Source organism: Heterodontus francisci, chromosome 7, assembly GCF_036365525.1.
Source record: "Heterodontus francisci isolate sHetFra1 chromosome 7, sHetFra1.hap1, whole genome shotgun sequence".
Lineage (NCBI taxonomy): Eukaryota > Metazoa > Chordata > Chondrichthyes > Heterodontiformes > Heterodontidae > Heterodontus > Heterodontus francisci.
This window is the reverse complement of record NC_090377.1, coordinates 131,069,953-131,095,615: the sequence shown is the minus strand read 5'-3', so window position 1 is coordinate 131,095,615 and position 25,663 is coordinate 131,069,953. Positions and strand designations below refer to the sequence as shown.

At 47.2% G+C, this 25,663-nt stretch overlaps 1 protein-coding gene across 1 annotated transcript in view; it reads right to left on the bottom strand.

Moving 5' to 3' along the window:
• Window positions 1–25,663, bottom strand: part of LOC137372420 (uncharacterized) — a 159,977-nt gene that overhangs the window by 43,630 nt on the left and 90,684 nt on the right. Inside the window, exons 7-11 of the mRNA XM_068036308.1 lie at window positions 16,391–16,468; window positions 13,456–13,491; window positions 11,473–11,598; window positions 4,465–4,635; window positions 3,926–4,018 (exon numbers count right to left, since the gene is read on the bottom strand). Of these exons, the coding sequence (XP_067892409.1) occupies window positions 3,926–4,018; window positions 4,465–4,635; window positions 11,473–11,598; window positions 13,456–13,491; window positions 16,391–16,468 (504 nt within the window). The remainder of the gene's footprint in view (window positions 1–3,925; window positions 4,019–4,464; window positions 4,636–11,472; window positions 11,599–13,455; window positions 13,492–16,390; window positions 16,469–25,663) is intronic.

Here is a 25,663-nt window from a genome sequence, read left to right as displayed (position 1 = left end):
GGGCTACAGGTCTGGGGGAGGGGCTAATCAATACTGCCACCCCTCCCCCTTTCCTTCACTTCCTGAATACCTTGTATCCAGGAATATTTAGTACCCAGTCCTGCCCTTCTTTGAGCCAGGTCTCCATTACAGCTACAACATCATAGCCCCATGGGGCTATCTGTGCCTGCAACTCACCAGTTTTATTTACCACACTTTGTGCATTCACATACATGCACAGTAAACCTAATTTAGACTTTATTACTTTCCCCCTTACTCTGAACCTACTCTAGTGCGATCAATCTCTGCCAGTATTCTGAGTACCTTGGTATTCCTCTCCAGTACTACTTCCTGGTTCCCACACCCCTGCCAAGTTAGCTTAAACCCTCCCCAATAGCACTATCAAATTACCCTGCAAGGAAATTGGTCCCTGCTCTGTTCAGGTGCAACCCATCCAGCCTGTACAGGTCCCATCTCCTCCAGAACTGGTCTCAATGTCCCAAGAAACTAAAGCCCTCCCTCCTGCACCATCTTTCCAACCATGCATTCAACTGCACTATTCTTCTATTTCTATACTAGCCTCTGCGTGGTACTGGGAGTAATCTGGAGATCACTGCTTTTGAGGTCCTGCTTGCTAATTTCCTACCCAGCTCCCTAAATTCTTACTGCAGGACCACATCCCTCTTTCAACCTATGTCACTGGTACCAATGTGGACCACCCTCAAGGTACTCTGCAGCCGTTCAGTGACATCTTGACCCTGGCACAGGGCAGCAACACACCATCCTTGATTCACTTCTGTGGTTGCAGAAATGCCTGTCTGTTCTCGACTATCGAATCTCCTATCACTATTGCTCTTCCAGTCTTTCTTGTAACCCCCTGTACAGCTGAGCCACCCATAGTGCCATGGTCTTGGCTCTGGCTGCACTCCCCAGGTGAACCATCACTTTCCTCAGTATTCAGAACTGAATACCTGTTGGAGAGTGAGATGCATTCAGGGATCTCCTGCACTACCTGCCTGTTTCTTCTTGACTTTCTGGTGGTCACCCATTCTCTCTCTGCACGCTGACTCTGAACTGTGGGGTGACCCCTTCTATAAACATGCTATCCACAAAGCTCTCATCCTCACGGATGCACTGCAGTGATGCCAGCTGCTGCTCAAGTTTTTTATTTTTTAGAGATACAGCACTGAAACAGGCCCTTCGGCCCTCCGAGTCTGTGCTGACCAACAACCACCCATTTATACTAATCCTACATTAACCCCATATTCCCTACCATTCTCCTACCACCGACCTACACTAGGGGCAATTTACAATGGCCAATTTACCTATCAACCTGCAAGTCTTTGGCTGTGGGAGGAAACCGGAGCACCCGGCGGAAACCCACGCAGTCACAGGGAGAACTTGCAAACTCCGCACAGGCAGTACCCAGAACTGAACCCGGGCCGCTGGAGCTGTGAGGCTGCGGTGCTAACCACTGCGCCACTGTGCCGAAACCTGAAGATCAAGCTGCTGCAACTGACAACACTTCCTGCACATACGGTTATCCAGGGCACGGGAAACGTCCTGGAATTCCCACATAGCATAACATGTCTGGGGGGAGAGGTTACATGTCTGTGTGGAAGGGCAACATGTTGCGGGGGGGCGGGGGTTACAGATTAGCTTCTCTCCAGCAGTCTTGCTTTGAATTTGGATTTTCAGTGTTCCCATTCCTTCTGCCACCCCCTTCGATCCTGGAGTCCACTTTATAATCTGTGATATAGTTGACCAGGTGCCTCTTGCACATGTGCAACTGCTCAGAGGGGCGTCTTTATGCAATGAGTTTCCCTGCACTGCTTCCCGCTAAGACACGGCTCCCCATCATCCTTTACTCACCGTGGTTCAGGGGCTTTTGAACTCCTAGGGCAGTGGGGACCTACACTCTCCCAGACCCTGCCCTTCCACATACCCCTCAGAGTGTTGCTGGTCCCCACAGGAGCCTGTCCCACTGCCAATAAGCAGGAGGCACGACTGCCATTTTCCCTCCTATAGACGCCTTGGCACCCAAGAACATGGTGGTGCTGGATGCAGGCTGACATCTACCTCCTTCACATCGGAAACAGGCTTCAGTGGGTAGTTCTCTCACACCTCAGCCAGTTCATGTGTTCATGTTCCACACCAGAAACTTCAGCACAAGTGCAGGCTGACACTCCCAGTGTAGTACTGAGGGCATGCTGCATTGTCGGAGGTGCTATCTTCGAGATGGCACCTGATACCGAGAATGCAATTGCCCTCTCAGGTGGATGTGAATTTCCCATGACACTATTTTAAGGAGCAGGGTAGTTATCCTCAGGCCTATATTATCTGGTCATTATCACATTGCTGTTTGTAGGAGCTTGCTATATGCAAATTGGCTGCCGCATTTCCTACATTATTACAGTGATTCCACTTCCAAAAGTCCCTCATTGGTTGTAAATTTGGGATGACCTGAGGTTGTGAAAGGTGCGATTTAAATGCAAATCTTTCTTTCTTAGATCATGCTGCCAGGATACAAACACCTCCTGCCAACTCGACAGGACTTTATCCCACAGGGAAAAGCCGGAAGAAATCCATAAATGTGTTCCCCCTGGATTCAAACAAAGTGTGGCCAAATCCAGTGGGAGAGATGGTCTAATCAATCACCCCCCCCCCTCATCATTTCTGCCAATCACCAGAGGCTCTAGCTGGCACGGCGAGCATGCGGCCAATTGCGTTAAGGGCTGAGCGAGCAGTGGGTATCTGCGCTGCCCAATCCAGGGCTGCCCCTACCCCAATTTTCTTGTCCTTCCATTCCACAGTCTCCTGGAGGTCAGAGATTTCTTGAGCGAAGGAACGCTGCTTCTGGTTCAACTCTTTGATCTCCTGCCAGCCGGTCCCAAGCCAAGGAGGACGAAGGACAAAAAAGAGAGGCAAAGAAGGAGAGAGGGAGAGAGAGAGCAAGTGAAAGGAAAGGCTGAAGACAGGAAAGAGCAGCATAAAAATAGGCCGACCAGAGAAGAAGCTCTTCACTGCATTGATATTTAAACACTGCCTCAGATCAGTTAAAACATCCTCAGCCGATATATGCATGTGATTCAACACAATCATTCTCTGACAGAGTAATACTAATGAAACTCCACCTGCTAAACATCACTTAGTGAAAACACAGCCATACAGACCAGGGGCTGCCAGGTTCCAGTCCCACTCTGTGCCCACTGACCTGACCTCAGGCTGGGTGACCAACTGGGGACTTACAACAACCCCCGGGAGACAGAAGTGAATATTGGCCAGGACTCTAGTGCCTCCTGTTGGCCAGTATATACAAGGCCAGTAATGGGCTGGAATGCCCACAGTGGTCAAACAGTCTGCTGCCGTTCACACAGGAAGAATCGGCCTTTAGGTAAAGAATAGGCAGAACCAAGCTCAGCCCTCAGCAGTGCCTCACCCAAACAGAGCCAGTGCGGTCAATTAGTCGGCGGGGATAGGACCGAGGTGAGGGGGAGGGGGGAATCAGGCTGAGATGGGGGAAACCAAGCCCCCAAAACAGGCCATTCAAGTTCTGGCACTGAGTCAGCAGTACATCCGCCTGGTGCACTGAGGCCTCCTCAGGTCATGCACACTTTGGTATCTCCAAGCAACCAGTCTTCAAGTGTGAACCTGATGCCAGGCTATTTGACCAAGCCTGTCCTCGCACAATGGACAATCTTTGTAACTAACCATGAGTAACCAAATAACAACACTTCTAACTAACCATTAACAATGAGATTGAAAAGACAGCTTGATTGTCCCTACAGGAATCTGAACCTTGGCTCCCAGGAGTCTGTGCCCCTGAAGGTGCTGAGCTCATCTGCCACCAGAGCACCAATCATCCCGACAGGCAGAGGCCAGTCCGTGGCCAAATAGAAGTCACTTTGCTGGTGGTCAATTGCGTGCGCAGGAACAGTTCACTTACCACTAACATCTCTTCCCTCTCTTTAACAGTTGCTTTCATCACCTCGAACTGATGCTGCAAGATGCTGTAGGCGTGTTTCTGTCTGTCCAATTCCTAGTGGTGGAGAAAGTTGGACATTTCAGCTCCAACACACAGGGGCAGTCGAAACCTGCACCATCTACAACACCAGAGTGAATGATGGACTCCGTCCACAACCCAAACCCCAACCAACATGCTCACGTCAGTACATTCCAAGCAATCCAGCACCCACGTGATGGGACAGGGGTCTGTGATTTCCTCATACACACAGTGGTGGGACGGGGGTCTGTGTCTGTGACTCCCCCACCCACGCATACACACAGTGATGGGACGGGAGGCTGTGATTCCCCACACACACAGGAATAGGACTGTGTCTGTAATTCCTCCATACGTTGATGGGACATAATAATCATTCGACTGAACAGCAGGCCCCACCCACCCGCTGTGGGAGCTGCAATCTGCTGCCGTTGCTACGCGAGTCCAGATGTTCTCCTACACCTCCCCTCCCCACCCCCACTCACCTTGGTTTTTTCCTCGTGCCTCCTGTGCATCTCTGCTAACTGTTCTTCCAGCTCCAGCAGGCTTTCCCTCAGCGTGTCCACCTGGTACATGAGGTTGGTCTTTTCATTGTCCAGCTGTGCATTTGACACCATGGCCTTTTTGTACTTCTCCTCCACCTCAGCCAACGAGTCCTGGGACAGTGAGAAAAACAACCGTCATTGAAGCACAACAATCACCGTCACAGCTCCAAACCTGAATGGCACTGAGGTAAACAATAGGGAAGAAAGGGTCGATCTCAGTTGGGCCAGGACGGAGTCAGCCCCAACCTAAACTCACAGCCATTAGCCAGAGCAGACCTACATCCTGCCATTCGGAGTATGAACCTGTGCCCCAAAAGTGAGAGGTCAAAGATCGGCCAATGGTCCAGACCTCAGTGGTGTTATGTGACCTACCTCACCTGCAAAAAGGATGTTTGTGGACTAACAACGAGATGATGGCCATGTGGCGTGAGCAGGAACAGTTCACTTACTGATAACATCTCTTCCCTCAGTACATTCAATCACTACCACCATCCCTGCACCAATCTTTCCATCCACACCACCCCCAATCCCTCAGTTGGTAGATTCCCACCCTATCACCCGACCCCCTCAGTTGGTAGTTTCCAACCCCACCCCCCCCCACGCCTCTCAGTTAGTAGCTTCCACCCACTCCCGATCCTTTGTTTGGTAGATTTCCCTCACACCATCCCACTACCGCCACCAGCCCACCACCCCCCCGGACCCCTTGGTTGGTAAATTCCCACCCTCAACTTAGTTCATAGATTCTATCCATCCCCATGGATTCTCCAATCCCTCGGGCTATGCAGGGTGAGTTGAGGGCAGTGCAGACTGTTGCACAGTTGCTGTCAGTAGAAACGGTCCCTGACTGAGGGAGGAACAGGAGGAGGAGGAGGGGGAGGAGTTCCAGTCTGGAAATATGACCTTCTCCAAGACTGCTTTGTGCCAGCAGGAAGCTGAGAGGAGAGCACCAGCTTTGAATTATCTGTGCACTAATCCCATTCCACGTAGCAGACCTTGTAACTGTGTCCATCGCCGACAGTGCGGGTCACTGAGTGCCCAGTGAGTGAGCCACATAGACCACAAGGTCTGGGCTTTCACCCTCAGTTCTGCACTGCATTAACTGATCACAGTCAAAGACATTACTCAAGGAAGGAGGGGGCTACAGTTGGCCTCAGCATCCAGGGTTAGGGAAGAGGGAATAACATCAATCAGGAAGCCAGAGGAACTTTGGAGGGGTCAGGATTAGGACGTAGTAGTGAAGCCTATCACAGCCGAACCTCCTGGAACCCTGATTGTCTCGGCTCATTGGAGTTTAACGAACACTCAATATACAAGATGGCTCCCAGCGCCTGTTCAACCAGGTTATGACAAATAGGAATTGTTGTGAGAACATCGGGATAAGTGAAGAGAGCGAGTGTGGGGGAGCGAGAGAGAGGGGGAGTGTGGGGGAGAGGGGGAGAGAGAGAGAGAGGGTGTGTGGGGGAGAGGAAGTGTGCGAGAGAGAGAGGGAGTGTGGGGGAGACAAAGAGAGGGCGTGTGGGGGAGTGAGAGGGAATGTGTGGGGAGAGAGTGTGTGGAGGAGAGAGAGGCAGTGTGGAGGGTGGGGGAGAGAGAGGCAGTGTGGAGGGTGAGGGAGTGTGTGGGAAGAGAGAGTGAGTGTGGAGGAGAGAGTGGGGGGGGGAGAGAGGGGGAGTGTGGGGGGAGAGAGAGGCAGTGTGGAGGGTGGGGGAGAGAGAGGCAGTGTGGAGGGTGAGGGAGAGAGAGGGAGTGTGGGAGGAGTGAGAGAGGGAGTGTGGAGGAAAGAGAGAGGGAGTGTGGAGGAAAGAGAGGGAGGAGGAAAGAGAGGGAGTGTGGGCGGAGTGAGAGAGTGTGGAGGGAGAGAGAGAGGGAGTGTGGAGAGAGAGAGGCAGTATGGAGGGAGAGAGCGAGAATGTGGGGGAGAGAGTGAGGAAGTTTGGGAGAGCGAGAGAGGGTGTGTGGAGGGAGAAATAGAGGGAGTGTGGAGGAGAGAGAGAGAGACTGGGGGAGAGAGAGGGAGTGTGGGGAGAGAGAGAGGGAGTGTGGAGGAAAGAGAGGGAGTGTGGGGGGAGTGAGAGAGGGAGTGTGGAGGGAGAAAGGGAGGGAGTGTGGAGAGAGAGGGAGTGCGGAGAGAGAAAGGGAGTGTGGAGAGAGGGAGGGAGTGTGGAGGCAGAGAGAGAGGGAGGGAGTGTGGAGGGAGAGAGAGGAGTGTAGGGGAGAGAGAGACGGAGTGTAGGGGACAGGGAAAAACAGCAGCGATGGGAGAGAATGGGAGAAAACATGAGGAGGAATTGAGAGACAAAGGGGGAGAGAGTGAGGTCGGGAGAGAGAGAGAGAGAGAGGGGAGGGGGAGAGAGGGGAAGGAGGGGAATCTATAAAACGGGCTTCCCAGGTGAAGGAGAATTAGCACATTGGGAGAAGCTGGTTAGAGTTTGGTTCAAGCCAGAGTGACTAAAAACTTAAAAGCGTTCACCCAGTCCGTGCTGTTAATATGAGGCGTATTGAATAGAAAGGAATCAATAGAATAGACCCCTGCTGGTTAATGCCATTTCCACACTCAGGCAGATAAGGACCAATGGTGGAGGGGCTCACACTCATTCCCAAACTAGATACCTTCAGCTCCTTCAGCCCCTCCATGTATTTTCCTTCTACATCCTGTATCTGGTCCTTTAGCTCAAAGATTTCCTAGGGGAGAATCAGATAGCAGCATGAATAGAGAGAAAGGGACAGCCAGATAGACAGGGAGAGAAAAATGACAGACAAAGACAGGGGGGGAAAAAGAGAGAGAAGCAGGAAAGAGAGACAAAAATAAAAGAGAGGGGGACTGACAGAGAGATAAGAACATAAAAGAAGCAGAAGTAGACCATACAGCCCCTCGAGCCTGTTCCGCCATTCAAAATGATTATGACTGGTTTTCAGCCTCAACTCTAGTTGCCTGCCCACTCCCCATATCCCTTGATTCCCTGAGAGACCAAAAATCTGTCTATTGCAGCCTTAAATATATTCAATATTGGGTATCCACTACCTTCTGGAGTAGGGAATTCCAAACATTCACAACCCTTTGAGTGATGAAATTTCTCCCCATCTCAGTCTTAAATGATCAACCCCTCATCCTGAGGCTGTGTTCCCATGTTCTCGATTTCCCAGCCAGGGGAAATAACCTCTCAGTGTCTACCCTGTAAAACCCCTTCGGAATCTTGTATGTTTCAATCAGATAGCCTGTCATTCTTCTAAACTCCAGAGAATAGAGGCCCAATTTACTCAGTCTCTCATCATAGGGCAATCCTCTCATCCCAGGGACCAATCTAGTAAACCTTCAGTGGACCGCCTCCAATGCAGGTATATCCTTTCTTAAATGTGGAGACCAAAACTGCACACAGTATTCCAGATGTGGTCTCACCAAAACCCCATACAATTGTAGCAGGACTTCTGTGTTCCTGTACTCCAATCCTTTGCAATAAAGGCCAACATGCCATTTGCCTTCCTAATTGCTTGCTGTACATGCATGCTAACTTCCTGCATTCCTTGTATTAGCACGTCCAAGTTTCTCTGAATATCGACATTTACAAGTTTCACACCTTTTAAAAAATATTCTGCTCTTCTAGTCATATGACCAAAGTGAATAACTTCACACTTCCCATATACTCCATCTGCCACCATGTTACCCACTCACTTAACCTGTCTATACCTCCTTGCAGCCTCTCTGTGTCCTCCCCACAGCTTGCATTTCCACCTACCTTTGTATCATCAGCAAATTTAGATACATTACTCTCTATCTCTTCGTCTAAGATTGTAAATAGCTGAGACCCCAGCACTGATCCTTCTGGCATTCCATTAGTCACAGCCTTCCAATTTGAAAATACCCATTTATGCCTATTCTTTGCTTCCTGTCCATTAACCAATCCTCCAACCATGCTAATATATTACCCCCAACGCCATGTGCCTTTATCTGGCCTATTAATCTTTAGTGTGGCACCTTATGAAATGCCTTTTGGAAATCCAGGCATACTACATCTACCCTACTAGGTACATCCTCAAAAAAACTCCAATAAATTTGTCAAACTCAATTTTTCTTTTGTAAAACCATGTTGAAGTTTCCTGATGATTCTATGGATTTTCTAAGTGTATTATTAAGACTTCCTTAATAATAGATTCCAATATTTTCTCGATGACTGGTGTCAGGCTAACTGGCCTGTACTTCCCTGTTTTCTCTCTCCGCTCCCCCACCCCCCCCCAACCCCCCCACCACCTTTCTTGAATAGCGGTGTTACATTTGCTCATGTCCAATCTACTGGGACCGTTCTTGAATCTAGGGAATTTTGGAAAATTGTAACCAGCGCATCCACTATCTCTGCATCTACCTCTTTTAGAACCCTTGGATGTAGGCTGTCAAGCTCGGGGGATTTTTGTCCCTTAGTTTTCTTCAATACATTTTTCTCTACTGATAATAATTACCTTAATTTCCTCATTCTTTATAGCCCCTTGTTTACCTTCTATTTCTGGTATGCAACTTATGCCTTCTATTGTGAAGACAGACACAAAATATTTGTTCAATGTCTCTGCCATTTCTTCATTCCCATAATAACTTTTCCTGTCTATTGTTCTGAGGGACCAATGTTTACTTTAGCTACTCTTTTACTTTTTATATACTTGTAAAGCTCTTACAATCTGTTTTAATATTCCTAGCTAGTTTGTTCTCGTATTCTCCTTTTCCCTTTTTATCAACTTTTTGGTGGCTCTTTGCTGGTTTCTAAAACACTCCCAATCCTCGGACTTGCTACTATTCTTGCCACATTATAAGCCTCTTCTCTGAATCTAATACTATCCATTAACTAATGGTACAAGGACTAGGGGCCATAGATTGAAGTTTTGTGTAAGAGCTGCAGGGGGAATATGAGGAACAACTTTTTTAGTGGATGGTAATAACCTGGAACTCGCTGCCCACAAGGGTGGTGGAAACAACCAATGATTTCAAAAGGAAACTGGGTAGCCACTTTAAGGAAATAGATTTGCAGGACTACAGAGATCAAGCGGGGGACTGACTAGATAGCTCAGTGGAGAGCCAGCATGGACTCGATGGGCCAAATGTCCTCATTCTGTGCCGTAAATGACTGACTAACTTTTTGAGTAGATCATGGATGGATCTTTCTTGCTGAGTTTTTATTTTTCAATGGAATGTATTTTTGTCGAAAATTTTGAATTGTTTCTTTCAGTGTTTCCCACTGTTTATTTCATACCATACCTTTTAGTCTACTTACCCAAGCAACCTCTCTCCTCATACCTTTGTAATTGACTTTAAGTGCAAGATTCTTGTTTGTGATTGGAGTATGTCACTTTCAAACTTAACATGGAATTCGATTGTATTATCACTATTTCCCAGCAGATATTTTACTATGAGGTTCCTAATTAACCCTGCCTCATTACACAATACTAGATTTAAAATAGCTTTATCCCTAGTTGGTTCCACAACATATTGTTCCAGGAAACTGTCACGAAAACATTCCATAAACTCATCTTCTAGACCACCCATTGACTGGTCCAGTCTATATGAAGATTAAAGTCTCCCACAATTATTACATTGCGTTTGCTCCAATAACTTCTTGTTTAATTCTCTGTCCAATGGTTAGGGGGCCTATAAACTACTCCCACCAGCATTTCCTGACTCTTGCTAAATTCCTAATCTTCACCCATACTGATTCTATTTCTGAGAGATGGAGAGGCAGTGAGCGAGCAAGACAGATACAGAGGGAAGAGTAAAGACAAGAAAAGAGACACAGAGCTATAAAGATACAAAGAAAAAGAAAGGCAGAAAGAGAACGACAGGGATCGAGGGAGACAAACAGACAGACTGATAGAGTCAGTGTCAGTAAGATAAAAAGAGGTAGAGACAGAGAGGGAGAAAATATAAAAAGAGGGAGACATGGAGGGAGAGAGAGACAGGCGTAAAGTCACAGAGAAAGAGTTAGAAAGAGAATGATCGAGATAGAGCATGAGAATGAGACAAAGAGAAAAAGAGTGGGGTAGAAAAACAGCTTAGATTTATATAGAAGAGAAAGAAATAGGGACAGAGAGAGAGATAGTGAGAGAGAAAGAAAATGACAGAGACAGAGTAACAGAATGATAGACAGCCAGAGTGAGATAGAGAAGGAGAAAGACCGAAAGAGGCTAGAGGTAGAGGGAGAAAGACAGAGAGAGAGAGGCAAAAAGAGGGAGGAAGAAAAGGGAGTGAGAGAGAGATAGAAACTGAGAGAGAGAAAAGGGCAGAGAGAAGGAAACAGAAAGATGAAGAAAAAAAGAGGGAAAGACAGACAAAGAGGGAGGCAGAGATAGAAACCAGCAAGACAGAGAAACAGAGATAGGTGGGGAAAAAAGGAACAAAAAGGGAGAGAAAGATAAAACAATAGAAAGGGTAGGGTGAGAGACAGAGGCAGATCCACAGAGGAAGAGAGGAGAAAGATAGAGAAAAAATAGAAAGAGGGAGACAGGAACAGATAGAGACAGAGACATGGATACAGAGGCAATGATAGAGGCAAAGATAGAGACAATGGTATAAAAACACAATAGGAAAGAGAGCGACAGAAAGAGAATTGGAAACAGAGAATGGCAAAAAGAGAAGGAAGGCGACAGAGAGAGGAGAGAGACAGAGAAACATGTATTGAGCACTTTGAGGAGATAAGAATGATGAAAGGTAAATTCTACACGCACGTACATCCCTTGCCCAGAATCCATGAGCTGACACCACAGGAGTACAAAAAGGGTCAATTATCTTAGCAGGTATTTCACATACACCATGGCCTCCACTCCCCTTCCCCTGAAGGCATGTTTTGGAAATCTGAGCATTTGCAGTGAATTTCTGATCTGTGCTCCCAGCGGGTGAGGCTTCGCCACTGGGATCACAAGCCCTGAAATGACATCACCCTCCCACCACCACTTGCCCTCACTATGTCCTACCTTGATCTCTCGAATGGAGCCTTCAGTGTCCATTGAGGTGGTGGTTTCCCCACTGCCTCGCCTTGACGAGGTGCCCCCCAGGGAGGCAAGGGTAGCAGCAGAAAGGCTTGAGGCTGCCCGGGATCCCTGAAACAAGAAAGCATGCCAATTAGCCAAGTATGCTGACATGGACTGAAGAACGTACTACTGCCCAGGGTCTTATCTCAGCTTGATAACCTCCATGGGCCTCCATGCAACATCTTGTGGCCACTGCAGTTCAGCTTTCAACAGGCATGGACACCAAGCACTGCTTTCACTGGAGCAGGCCGACTAAAACAAATCTAGTGGGTTACCAAATCAACGTCAGATTGAACAGGGGTGATGTATATTACTCATTGAACCAGGAGATCAATGGTAATATGCAACCCATGATCTCTGGCCATCACTCACTTTCTCCTTCCTAGCATATTACTGAGCCTACAGAACAGCCACAGTCATGGGGATGTCTGTATCCAACCCGTGCTGTACCTGGCCTGGGAGTGTTTGATGGGGACAATGTACCGGGAGCTTTACTCTGTATCTAACCTGTTTTTAAAAAAATGTTTTAATTTGTTTTAGTCAGACTATGGTAAACGTTTGAAGCTACATTGATGAGTGGGAAGGATGTACCGATGGGAGAGTTACTCCAACCGTGGATTTGCATTTTGAAAACATCAGGACACTGGTAATTAACGCAGGTAGAAGCAGAGCTCATAGATCCCCACTCAATCCTCATTCATCTCCGACATACACTCTGCAACTTCCTACAATTGACTTTTAGCTGGATTCTCAACTGTTCAAGGGCGAACATCACTGTGCAAAGGAAAGTGAGATTTACTCAGTATCTAACCCCGTTTTCTTTTCTTTTTTTTTCTTTTTAAGGTGGCCTTTATACCCCAGACCCCTATTATATTTTTCACGTAGAGGGGGCCTTTATTCCTCAGGCCCCCTTTATATACATATTTACAGTTTTAAAATAACTTTATTAAAATCAGATAAATAAACAAAAAACTCAAATTAAAATGCCATTCTCGGCATCAACGATGCACTCCTGTCCCTGCGGTGCCCACCGTGCTGTACCTGTCCTGGGAGTGTTTGATGGGGACAGTGTAGAGGGAGCTTTACTCTGTATCTGACCCCACACAAGAACATAAGGAATAGGAGCTGGAGTAGGCCATTCAGCCCTTCGAGCCCGCTCCGCCATTCAATGAGATCATGGCTGATCTTCTACTTCAACACCATTTTCCTGCATTATCCCTGTCTTTTATCCTGCCCTGGGAGGGAGCTTTACTCCGTATCTAACCCCCGTTTTTTTTTTTTCTTTTTGATGGGGACAGTGTAGAGGGAGCTTTACTCTGTATCTAACCCCCGTTTTTTTCTTTCTAACCCTGTTTTTTTTTCTTTTTTGATGGGGACAGTGTAGAGGGAGCTTTACTCTGTATCTAACCCCCGTGCTGTACCTGTCCTGGGAGTGTTTGATGGGGACAGTGTAGAGGGAGCTTTACTCTGTATCTAGCCCCTGTGCTGTACCTGCCCTGTGAGTGTTTGATGGGTCAGTGTTCAGCAAGCTTTATCTGTATTTAACCCATGCTATACCAGTCCTGGCAGCGCTCGGTTCTGACACTGAAGGCCTGGAGTGGAAAATGTTCCCTCACTTTGATGAGCACAAAATTGACGAAAGGATCAGTAGCAACAGGGTTCATCTGTGAGGAAAATGTGCCCCAGACAAAAGACACCAAACCCCAGTAAATGCCTGGCACTGTCAGACATGGAGCTGCTTGTTTTTTCGGCTGCCAGCAGCATGACAGAATCACCGAGCGCCTTCCCTGTCTCTGCATTCGGAACTGAAGGTGAGCCGTGTGGAGACTCCAGATAACCGTGAATGGAGCTCCAGTTGAACAATGGAGTGTGCCAGACTGTCAAGGGCAGAAATCTTTATTGAGTTACTAGTGGTGAGTTCCTCACCTTCTCTGTAAAATCCTTCTCCAGCCTTTCTTCCACCTATAGGGGAAAGGAAGAGAAGGGTTTAGTATCAGAACTGACACCCACAGCTCCCTCCCTCATATACCAGGCACCTGTGGCTATCCCTGTGCCCAGTGAGACTTAGAGCCCATGGAACTGTATCCAGTGAGGGCCAGTGCCCATGGAACTGTATCCAGTGAGGGCCAGTGCCCATGTAACCATATCCAATGAGGGTCTATGCCCATGGAACTGTATCCAGTAAGGGTCAGTGCCCATGTAACTGTATCCAGTGAGGATCAGTAGCCAGTGGGAATCGTCAGCCAGTCAGACTGAGTAGCCAGTGTCAATCAGCAGCCAGAGAGAGTCCATACCCATGGAATGCTGCTCAGTAGTGAGAGATAGTCAGACATAAATACAACTCGATGAGATCATATACCGTGTGGTCACTGGGACTAACTGAAATATTGTTTGCAAAACACAAAAAGCAAACCACACTGAATCCAATACAATTCACTTTTTTAAAATTCATTAATGGAATGTGAGCATAGCTGGCAAGGCCAGCATTTGTTTCCCATCCATCATAGCCCTGGGGAGGTTGGTGGACCCGTATCCATCAGTACTGTACTCCAGTGTTATACAGTGACAGATCTGTACCCATCAGTACTGTACCCCAGTGTTATACAGTGACATAAAAACAAGAAATGCTGGAACCACTCAGCAGGTCTGGCAGCATCTGTGGAAAGAGAAGCAGAGTTAAAGTTTCGGGTCCGTGACCCTTCTTCGGAACTAGCAAATATTAGAAATGTCAAAGGTTATAAGCAAGTGAGCCAGGGGTGGGGCAAGAGATAACAAAGGAGAAGGTGTAGATTGGACAAGGCCGCTCACAATGTGGTCTCCTCTACATTGGGGAGACCAAACGCAGACTGGGTGACCGCATTGCGGAACACCTCCACTCAGGCCGCAAGCAGGACCCTGAGCTTCCGGTTGCTTGCCATTTCAACACTCCCCCCTGCTCTCCTGCTCACATCTCTGTCCTGGGATTGCTGCAGTGTTCCAGTGAACATTAATGCAAGCTCGAGGAACAGCATCTCATTTTCCGATTAGGCACACTACAGCCTGCCGGACTGAACATTGAGTTCAATAATTTCAGAGCATGACGGGCCCCCCATTTTACTTTTATTTTTAGTTATTTTTTTATTTTTTAACATTTTTTACAATTTTTTTTCTTTTGTTTATTTCATTTCATTGTAGTTTGTTCAGTTTGCTTACCCACTGTTTTTTTTTCATGTTTGTAATTGCTGCTGCTCAATCTTCAGTTCATTAACACTCTATCTGTACTAATGCTTTGTCTTTCAACACACCATTAACATATTGTTTGCCTTTGCTCCATGACCTCTTGGTCAGCTATGTGGCCTTGTCCAATCTACACCTTCTCCTTTGTTATCTCTTGCCCCACCCCCGGCTCACTTGCTTATAACCTTTGACATTTCTAATATTTGCTAGTTCCGATGAAGGGTCACTGACCCGAAACATTAACTCTGCTTCTCTCTCCACAGATGCTGCCAGACCTGCTGAGTTGTTCCAGCATTTCTTGTTTTTATTTCAGATTTCCAGCATCCGCAGTATTTTGCTTTTATTTTTATGTTATACAGTGACAGATCTGTACCCACCAGTACTGTACCCCAGTGTTATACAATAACAGACATGTACCCATCAATACTGTAATCCAGTGTTATACAGTGACAGACCTGTATTCTTCAGTACTGTACCCCAGTGTTATAGTGACAGATCTGTACCCAGCAGTACTATACCCCAGTGTTATACAGTGACAGACCTGTACCTACCAGTACTGTACTCCAGTGATATAGTGACGGACATGTACCCACTAGAACCACACCCTAGTGTTATACAGCGACAGACCTGTTCCCACCAGTACTGTACCCCAGTGTTATACAGCGACAGACCTGTTCCCACCAGTACTGTACCCCAGTGTTAGACAGTGACAGACCTGTTCCCACCAGTACTGTACCCCAGTGTTATACAGTGACAGACCTGTACCCACCAGTACTGTACCCCAGTGTTATGCAGTGACATATCTGTATCCACCAGTCCTGTACCTGTGTTATAGAGTGATGGACCTGTACCCACCAGTACTGTACCCCAATGTTAGACAGTGACAGACCTGTTCCCACCAGTACTGTACCCCAATGTTAGACAGTGACAGACCTGTTCCCACCAGTACTGTACCCCAGTGTTATACAGTGACAGACCTGTTCCCACCAGTACTGTACCTCTGTTTTGCAGTGACAGGGGCTTCAATGACAGATATAATGTATACAAGGACGGAGCTCTGTCTGACTCAGACATAAAGCAATATAATGGAGATAAATGTCCAAATTGAGCCCAATCCAAAATATGGCCTGATATGTGCACAAAATTTCCCACATACTTAAACTATTTTTGTTTTTATAACCAACATTTGTCAAGAGGACTGAGAGAATCTGCGAACAGCACTTGTATCCAAAATTTCAGGATCAAAACTGGTCCTGGTGTTGGTTTCAGTCAGGTTGCAGCAGGATTTAAGATCACAGCTGGATTTATAGATCAATAAACTGTAACCAGATAGTCAGTTACACAGTAAAAGCTTCTGATGAGGTTGTGAAGGGGATGAGAAGGAAGGGGATGAGGTGGAAGGGGACAGGAGGAAGGAGGGGGAGGAGGAAAGAGAGAATGAAGGAGAGAATGTAGGAGACGAGGGGAGGAAGGGAGAAGGACGGAGGGGACGAAGAGGAAGGGGATGGGGAAGAAGGGAACAAAAAGGAAAGGGAGGGGGAGGAAGGGGATGGGGAGGAAAGGGATGAGGAGGAGGAGGAGTGAAAAAGCAGATATGCATGTTTTGCATAACATAACAGCACAGAGCAAGTAAAAATGTCCTCACCACCGGACTTGCACGAGCTGAGCTCGCACGGGATGAAGTGCGGGAGCCGGAACCAAGAAAGCAGTTGTGTTCGGAGGGCTAGGCAAGTGAAAGAAAGAGAGAGAAAGAGAGAGAGAGAGTGAGGATTAAACTGACAGTGTTTAGGAGCAGCTTACCAACAATCCTGTATATGGTAATAATGTGCCATCAAGCATACACCAAGTAATATCCTTTAAACATGGATAGTTTAATGGAGACAGCCCCATGGCCCTGTGTCTGGGACCCAGCTCTCCCCAGCCACCCATCAGCACAAACATGCTCCTCCTTCCTAGGGGCCCGCTCTGGAACTGGTAAAACACCAGCAAGAAAACTGGGTGAGCTGCACTTGAGATCAGGGATAAGGTGGGAAGTAGTGTTCAGAGGTCCTGGGTTCCTACACAAGCAGGCCCGACCCTGATATGACCCCACAATGAGGTCCCAACCCCTCCCCCAGCCCTATATAGTGCCTTTAACATAGTAAAGTCTTCCAAGGAGCTTCACAGGAGGGTTAGCAAACAAAATCTGACACCGTGCCATATTAGATCTTAGAACAGGTGACCAAAAGATTAGTCAAAGGGATAGGTTTGAAGGAGTGTTTTAAAGGAGGAGAGAGAGGTAGGGAGGCAGACAGGTTTAGGAAGGAAACTCCAGAGCTAGTGCCCAGGCAATTGAAGGCACAGCTGCCAATGGTGGAGTGATTAAAATTAAAAACAAGAATTAGCCAGAATTGGAGTGCAGCAGGAGAGATTAGAGAGATAGGGAAGGGGGTGAGGACATGGGAGTGAGTTGAACCAAAACCCTGCACTGTCCCTTTTGTATTGGTGACTGTCCAGTGTAGTTTGTTTGCCAGTGCTCTGCACTCATACCACTCACAGTGGTGGGGTGGGATGGGGAATCCAAGGCACTCATACCAACAGCGCAAACTCAAGTCAGGACTGGGTTTCTGCCGGCTCTGCTGCCATGTGGAATAACTGGCCTCACATCCTGACACCCTGCCAGGAGCTAGGCATGAAGCTACAGCTGGCAAGGGACAGCTGTGACTGCGGGAGAGTGAGAGAGAGGGAGGGAGAGAAAGAGGGAGAGACTGGGCCTTACTGCATGAGAGCTGGAAGTACTGTACCGGCGGCTTCCACTCCCATCATAGGCAGACACCTGGAAGAATGAAACAAGAGTGAGAGATAAAGTCAACTGATGCACCAGCACAAGAGGCTAACGTGGCACAGCGAAGACATCGCTAAGCAATGGGCACGCAGTGTAACCATGCAGAGCCCGATTGCTGAGGAAGGGGCGTGGAGACTGTGTTTACAGACTGGTTCACAGACCCACACAACGCTCAGAAAAGGCAGAGAGAGATGAGTCATTAACTCTTTCGAATCAAGAATCAAGTAAGATAAATTGGAATATTTTCTAAATGTCGAGAAGCTAGGAACTGTCGCGGTACAAAAGGTGCTCAGGAAGGCTAACGGGATATTTACCTCAAGAGTAAATGTTTATGCTTCTGTTGTATAGACAGTGATACCAGGGATAAAAGGGTTAAACTGCAACAGGTTGCATAAACTTGGCTAGTATACCTTTGAGTACAGAAGATAAGGCGCAATCTGATCGAGGTGTTTAAAATGTTAAAAGGATTCGACAGGATAAATGTGGAGAAACTATTTCCTCGGGCGTGGGAGTCCAGAACAAGGGGAAATAATCTTATAATTGGAGCTAGGCCATTCAGGAGTGAAATCAGGAAGCAGTTTTCACACATAGGACAGTCTGGAACTCTCTCCCCCCAAAAGCTGTAAGTGCTGGAGGCCAACTGGGTCTTCCAAGACCAAGATTGTCAGATTTTTGTTGGGTAAGGGTATCAAGGGATAAGGAGCTACAGCAGGGAAACTGAGTTAAGTTACAGAGCAGTCACAATCTTAACTGACTGATGGAATAGGCTCGAAGGGCTGAATGGCCTACTCCAGTTCTTTTGTAAACAAGCCCATTTACCACAAATAACAGGAGTCTGCCATTCCCCCCAGGTGTTGGCTCCCTCACTTTAATTAGCCTTGCAATCTCTTTTTACACCCAGATCCCTGTCCTTTCTCCAAGCCCTTTCATCCTCAAGTGAGGACCAACCTCCGGTTTAAACACCTCAACTCATTCTGCAGCTGTCTGTGTCAGGGTGTCAGCTGATATCATTCAAATGCAAATGTAATTCTCTTTCTTTCAGAATACAGTGTACGGGTAATTTGATATCAGACCGACAGTTAGTGTAGCATATGGTGAGCAACAGGTGGTTTTGGACCTATGCTTCCCAAACTCTCCATCACTGGGGGTTTTCTGTGTCTGTCGTTGAGTTATTGATGCAAATTGACTGCTATGATTACTCAATAACTCCATTATTGTTGTATCATTCAAACACCAGGCTAGTCAAAGAAGGGTCACTGACCCGAAACGTTAACTCTGCTTCTCTTTTCACAGATGCTGCCAGACCTGCTGAGTGGTTCCAGCATTTCTTGTTTTTATTTTAGATGCATCTTGATCCTTTTTTGTCTCAGAATTCCTATGTTTACACTGCTCTGAAAGGTCCACCAAACAGGCCCAGGAACTCAACACCTTTCACTAAGTCAAAGCTGCGAGGTTTCTGTGCTTCAACATGCAACATGGCTCTGACTAGGGAAGGCTGAAAACTCCAAACATTTGATCTTGGGGGATGGTCGGGGGGCCGGGAGTGTGCACTGGATTAGATACACCCCTTCACCATGGGACCGGGGGAGGAAGCTGGAGTCTGCAATAGGCTCAGTAGTGCTCGCACTAGGCAGATTCACTCATCCAGCCCACAGGATGGCTGCTCGCCAAAAATCTGAGTCCCCCAACACCCCTCATCTGATATCTGGTCTGGCTATGGCGCTAACTCTCTCACAGAAGAGTGGGCACAACTGGATAAGGACCAGCGGAACGTTGGCACCTCTGGGAATGCACCGTGGGACGGTCAGAATTTCAGCAAAAGAGGAGGCAGCACTTCTAAAAGGAGTGTTTCCAGAGTAGATCATTCAACTGTCCTGTGTCTGGAGTGCACACCACATGCAAGTGTCAGTAATGGGGACAGTGGAGATTTACACACACACACACTCCATACACAGACACACGCACACAGAGACACACACATAGACACACACACACACACACACACTCCATACACAGACACACGCAGATAGACACACACACGCAGATAGACACACACACACACACACACGCAGATAGACACACACACACACAAAAAACAGACTCCGTACACACATGCACAGACACAAACATACACACACAGACTTTATACACACACACGAACAGACTCCACACGCACACGCACACACACGGACTCCACGCGCACACAAACAGTCTCCATACGCACACACACAGACTCCGCACACGCACACAGACTCCGCACACGCACACAGACTCCGCACATGCACACAGACTCCACACATGCACACAGACTCCGCACATGCACACACACACAGACTCCGCACACGCACACAGACTCCGCACACACACACTGCGCACACACACACACAGACTCCGCACACACACACACACACACAGACTCCGCACACACAAACACACAGACTGCACACATGCACACACAGACTCCATACACACACGCACACACAGACTCCATACACGCACGCACGCACAGACTCCATCCACACACACACACACACAGACTCCATCCACACACACACGCAGAGATTCCACACGCACACACGCACAAATTCCACACGCGCACAGACTCCACACACACGCACAGATTCCACACACACACCCAGACTCCACACACACACACACACACAGACTGCACACACCCACGTACGGACTACACACACGCACAGACTCCATAGACACACACACGCACAGACGCCATACACATACACAGACTCCATACACACACGCGCACAAACAGACTGCATAGACACACACAGACTGCATAGACACAACACATACACACACACAAAGACTGCATAGACACACACACACACTCCACACACATATACAGAGTCCATATACACACACATACTCCATGCACACACACACACAGACTGCATAGACACACACAGATTCCATACACACACACATATAGACAGTTCTTTATGCAAGCTATCTGGGCTCAGTTAGAAAAAAAATCAGGCAGATAGAGGCATAGACAGAAGCAGACACATGGACACACACACAAAGGCATGAATGTTGGTACATGTGGACACAAATGTGCACATGCACACAGCAAGACAGAACAAAGAAATGGTCGCAGAGAAACAGACCCGACTTCCATTCTGGGATGGCAGGTGGGACTTGGAGCTGAGTCCAGTGCTGTGGAGAGGGAGGTCGGAGTAGTAGCTTCCCTGGGAAAAAGTACAAAGAGAGAGAATCACACCCGGACTTCAGCAAAGTAAAGTGGAAGGGCGGAGTAGGGTGAGGGTGAAGAAGGAGTGGGATGGGGAGGAAGGTTGGATGAGGGGAGACTGGGGGGGGAAAGAGTACAGGGGGGCAGGATGGGGGAGATTGGGGGAGACAGTATGAGGGAAGAGGCATAGTATGAGGGAGGGAGGGCTAGTGAGTGAGGGAAGGGGGAGAGTGGGAGGAACTGAGAAGAAGGAGATGGAGGAATGGAGAGCGCGAGGGGAAGATGAGAACGAAAGGTAGAGGGAGGTTAGGAGAAGATGATGGAACACTACAACACAGGTGGTTTTAGTGTGAACCGGGAGGTGGTTTACATGAAGAACCCAACTGTTGCCCACACAATGAACACGGCAGGAGAATGAAAACAAACAAACCGCTGTCTCCTTCCTGAGCCACTGCTTTGCTGATTTCAGACTGTCGTCACTGTACCGGGAGCTCTGTGCGTTACCAGTGAGTGAAAGAAACACAACAAAACATTACGGACAGGATCCGCAGCACAAAGCTCAGTTCAAAATGCACTCAGCTACCGAATGACTGACAGAATTCTGAATGTAAAGATTCACACACACACACACACAACACACTCACACACAAACAGAAACAGGCAGTACTAACCCTACTAGACTGTTTACTAGGCCCAGAGCCATAGGACAACTCGTCAAAGCCATTTGCCTGTCAGGAGAGAAGAGCAGTCCATAAAGATCAACCGAAGCACAGGGGGTAAGGGTGCAGTGGGGCTGTTGTCCTCACCTGGCATTGACTGACCCTATCCTGGCTAGGCCCAGTTCAGTCCACCTGCCTGGACTTGGCAAACTGCAACAACCTGGGACATTTACAATAGGTCAAAGTTGAAGCATTAGCAAGGACACGCAATTGGTCAGCGAAAGTATCTGATGTGAAAAGTCAACCCTCCAGTTCGCCATAGTTTTAAATTCCCCCATCCCATACACCTGGGAGGGCTGCGCCCCTCACCCACCCCCAACTCACACCCATGGGGTTGCCCCCTTCATCCGCGGGGATCCCATATCCACAAAGCAGAAACGTGACACCAAATTATGGAATCATACAGCACAAAAGGAGGTCATTTGGCCCATCGTGCCTGTGCTGGCTCTTTGAAAGAGCTAGCTAATTAGTCCCACTCCTCATGCTCTTTCCCCACAGACCTGCAAATTTCACCTTTTGAAGTACTTAGCCAATTTTGAAAGTTCTTATTGAATCCGCTTCCAACATCCTTTCAGGCAGTGCATTCCAGATCATGATAACTCGCTGCATAAAAAAAATTCTCCTTATTTTGCTTCTAGTCAGAGAATAGTAGTGAATGATTTTTTTTTGGATTGGAGGAAGGGGTCAGTACTAGAACCACTGCTTTCCTTGATATATATTGACCTAGACTTTGGTGTACAGGGCACAATTCCAAAATTCACAGAGGTCACAAAACTTGGAAGCATTGTGAACTGTGAGGAAGATAGTGATAAACTTCAAGAGGTCATAGACAGGCTGGCGGAATGAGCATTCACGAGGCAGATGAATTTAATACAGCAAAAGTCTGAAGTGATACATTTTGGGAGGTGGTAGCGCAGTGGTTGTGTCACTGGACAAGTAATCCAGACCCCAGCCTTATGCTCTGGGGACATGGGTTCAAATCCCACCACGGCAGATGGCGAAATTTGAATTCAATTAATAAATCTGGAATTAAAAGCTAGCCTAATGGTCACAACGATTGTTGTAAAAACCCATCTGGTTCACTAATGTCCTTTAGGGAAGGAAATCTGCCATCCTCACCTGGTCTGGTCTACATCTGACTCCAGACCCACAGCAATGTGGTTGACTCTTAAATGCCCTCCATTCAAGGGCAATCAGGGATGGACAACAAATACTGGTCTAACCAGCAACGTCCACATCCTATGAACGAATAAAAACAAAAGAACAAGGAGAGGCAATATAAAATAAAGGGTGCAATTCAAAGTGGGTGCACCTGGGGGTGTATATGTGCACAAATTGTTGGAGGTGGCAGAGCAGGTTGAGGAAGTGGTTAGAAAGGCAAATGGGATCCAGGGCCTTATAAAATGAGGCATAGAGTACAAAAGCAAGAAAGTTACGATGAACCTTGATAAAGCACTGGTTCGGCCTGAGTTGGAGTATTGTGTCCAATTCACACTTAAGGAAGGATGTGAAGAGGGTGTAGAAAAGATTTAGGAGAATGATTCCAGGGATGAGGGACTTCAGTTGTTTTTTTATTTGTTTTTTGTGGGATGTGGGTGTCACTGGCAAGGCCAGCATTTATTGCCCATCCTTAATTGCCCTTGAATTGAGTGGCTTACTAGGCCATTTTTTAATGAGTCAACCACATTGCTGTGGGTTTGGAGTCACATGTAGGCCAGACCAGGTAAGGATGGCAGAATTCCTTCCCTAAAGGACAGTAGTGAACCAGATGGGTTTTTACGACAATCAACAATGGTTTCATGATCATTATTAGCTTTTTTTAATTCCACTTTTATTAATTGATTTCCAATTTCATCATCTGCTGTGGTGGGATTCAAACCCATGTCCCCATAGCATTAATCTGGGCTTTGGATTACTAGTCCAGCGACATTACCACTACGCCACCACCTCCCCCTAGTTACAAGGATTGATTGGAAAAGCTGGGGCTGCTCTACTTAGAGAAGATTAAGAGGAGATGTGATAGAGGTGTTCAAAATAATGACGGGTCTGGATAGAGTAGGGAAAGATCCGGAATCAGAGGACACCGATTTACCGTGATTGGCAAAAGAACCAAAGGTGACATGAGGAAACATTTATTTACCCAGCGAGTGGTTAAGATTTGGAATGCACTGCCTGAGAGCATGGTGGAGGCAGATTCAATTGTAGCTTTCGAAAGGGAATTGGATAAGCACCTGAGGATAAAAAAAATTTGCAGGGTTACAGGGAAGGGGCGGGGAAGTGGGACTAGCTGAGATGCTCTTGCAGAGAGCTGGCATGCTCTCAATGGGCCGAATGGCCTTCTATGCTGTAATTATTCTATAATTCTATGGTTCTTTGCAAACTACCTTCAATCCATCTTCTCTGGTGACTGACCTCCTAACTAGGAAAAACATTTTCTCTTTATTTACTCTATCAAAACCCTTCATGATTTTGAACACCTCTATTAAATCTCCCTTTGACCTTCTCTGCTCCAAGAAAAACCCCAGCTTCTCTCGTCTCTCCATGTAGCTGAACTCCCTCATCCCTGGTACCATTCTAGTAAATATCTTCTGCACTTTCTCGACAGCCTCAACATCTTTCCTAAAATGTGGTGCCGAGAATTAGACACAATACTCCAGCTGGGACCGAACCAGTCATTTATAAAGGGTTAGCCTCCTTGCTTTTGTACTCTATGCTTCTAGTTATAAACCCAAGAACCTGTATGCATTTTTAACAGCCTTGTTAACTTGTCCTGCCACCTTCAAAGAGTTGTTTCTGGTTCTAGAGGTGAAAGGCTAGGGCTGAACTCACCACATCTCCGCTTCAGCATAAATTCTCCCCAATAATAGGGCAAATAACATCACTGCCAGGAGCAGACTTAAATATGTTCACATCACCAGGGTCAGGCTGGGCTCAGATCGAAAACTGTTCCCAAGGCATAAGGCACTGTCCCAACCATTCTTTATTTTTAAACAAGGCTTATTTATTATTAACTCTGCTCAAAATAGATGTTTTCATGTGGTGAGGAATTCACAAGCTGAATTTCCACTGGTCTCCTGGCATCTGTGGAGATCAAAGCATCTTCCAGTCAGAGGGCAGAGGTGACTGTGGCACCATGGAGACAAATGGGCAGGATTTCAAATCCAGTCCAGATGGGTGAGACTAAAAGTGATGTGAGTTTGCGCCCTCTTAAACCACATGGCCAGGACAGGACTCGACAGCATAAAATCACTACAAATAGCCAGCAACCGGCAAAACCACTCGTGGAGGTGACAGATAACCAATTCGAGTAAAGAAACAGCAGGGGGAGAATTCTCAGGTTGAGGTTGGGAGGGAGCTTTACTCTGCATCCAACCCATACTGTACCTGCCCTGGGAGTGATTGATGGGACAGTGTAGAGGGAGTTTTACTCTGTATCTAACCTGTGCTATACCTGCCCTGGGAGTGTTTGATGGGACAGCGTGGAGGAAAATTTGCTGTATCTGACCCATCACAGTGTCTCCTAATCTAATCCATTTTTTCAAGGAATTAATCTCGACTCCTCACCTCTATCTTCCCTTAAAACCCAAGCTTGGTGTCCCCTAACCACTACTTCCTTGATTTACTGTCAGCTGTGGCGCAGTGGGTAGCACTCTCACCTCTGAGTCAGAAGGTTGTCAGTTCAAGTTGCTCTCCTGAGAGTGCATAATTCATGCTGACACTATAATGCAGTCCTGACGGTGTGCTGTCTTACAGATGAGATGTTAAACCAAGGCCCTGTCTGCCCTCTCGCGTTTCATGGTCAATATTTACTCCTCAACCAACGTCACTAAAACAGATTATCTGGCCATCATCACATTGCTGTTTGCAGGAGCTTGCTGTGCACAAATTGGTTGCCACATTTCCTACAACAGTGACTACACTTCAAAAGTAATTCATTGGCTGTAAAGCACTTTGGGATGTCCTGAGGATGTATGAGGCACTATCTAAATGCAAGTTATTTCTTTGTTTCCAACTCTGTCTTCTCTACTATTCTTTTCAACCTCAGTGATGTGCTGCCTTGCAAAGAATACCCACGAATTTCATTCACTCGGAAGGAAACAAAGACTAAAGGTGAGCTGCGACGAATAGTAGAGGCTGTAATGGGTCAGTGAGTAGCAGGCCTAT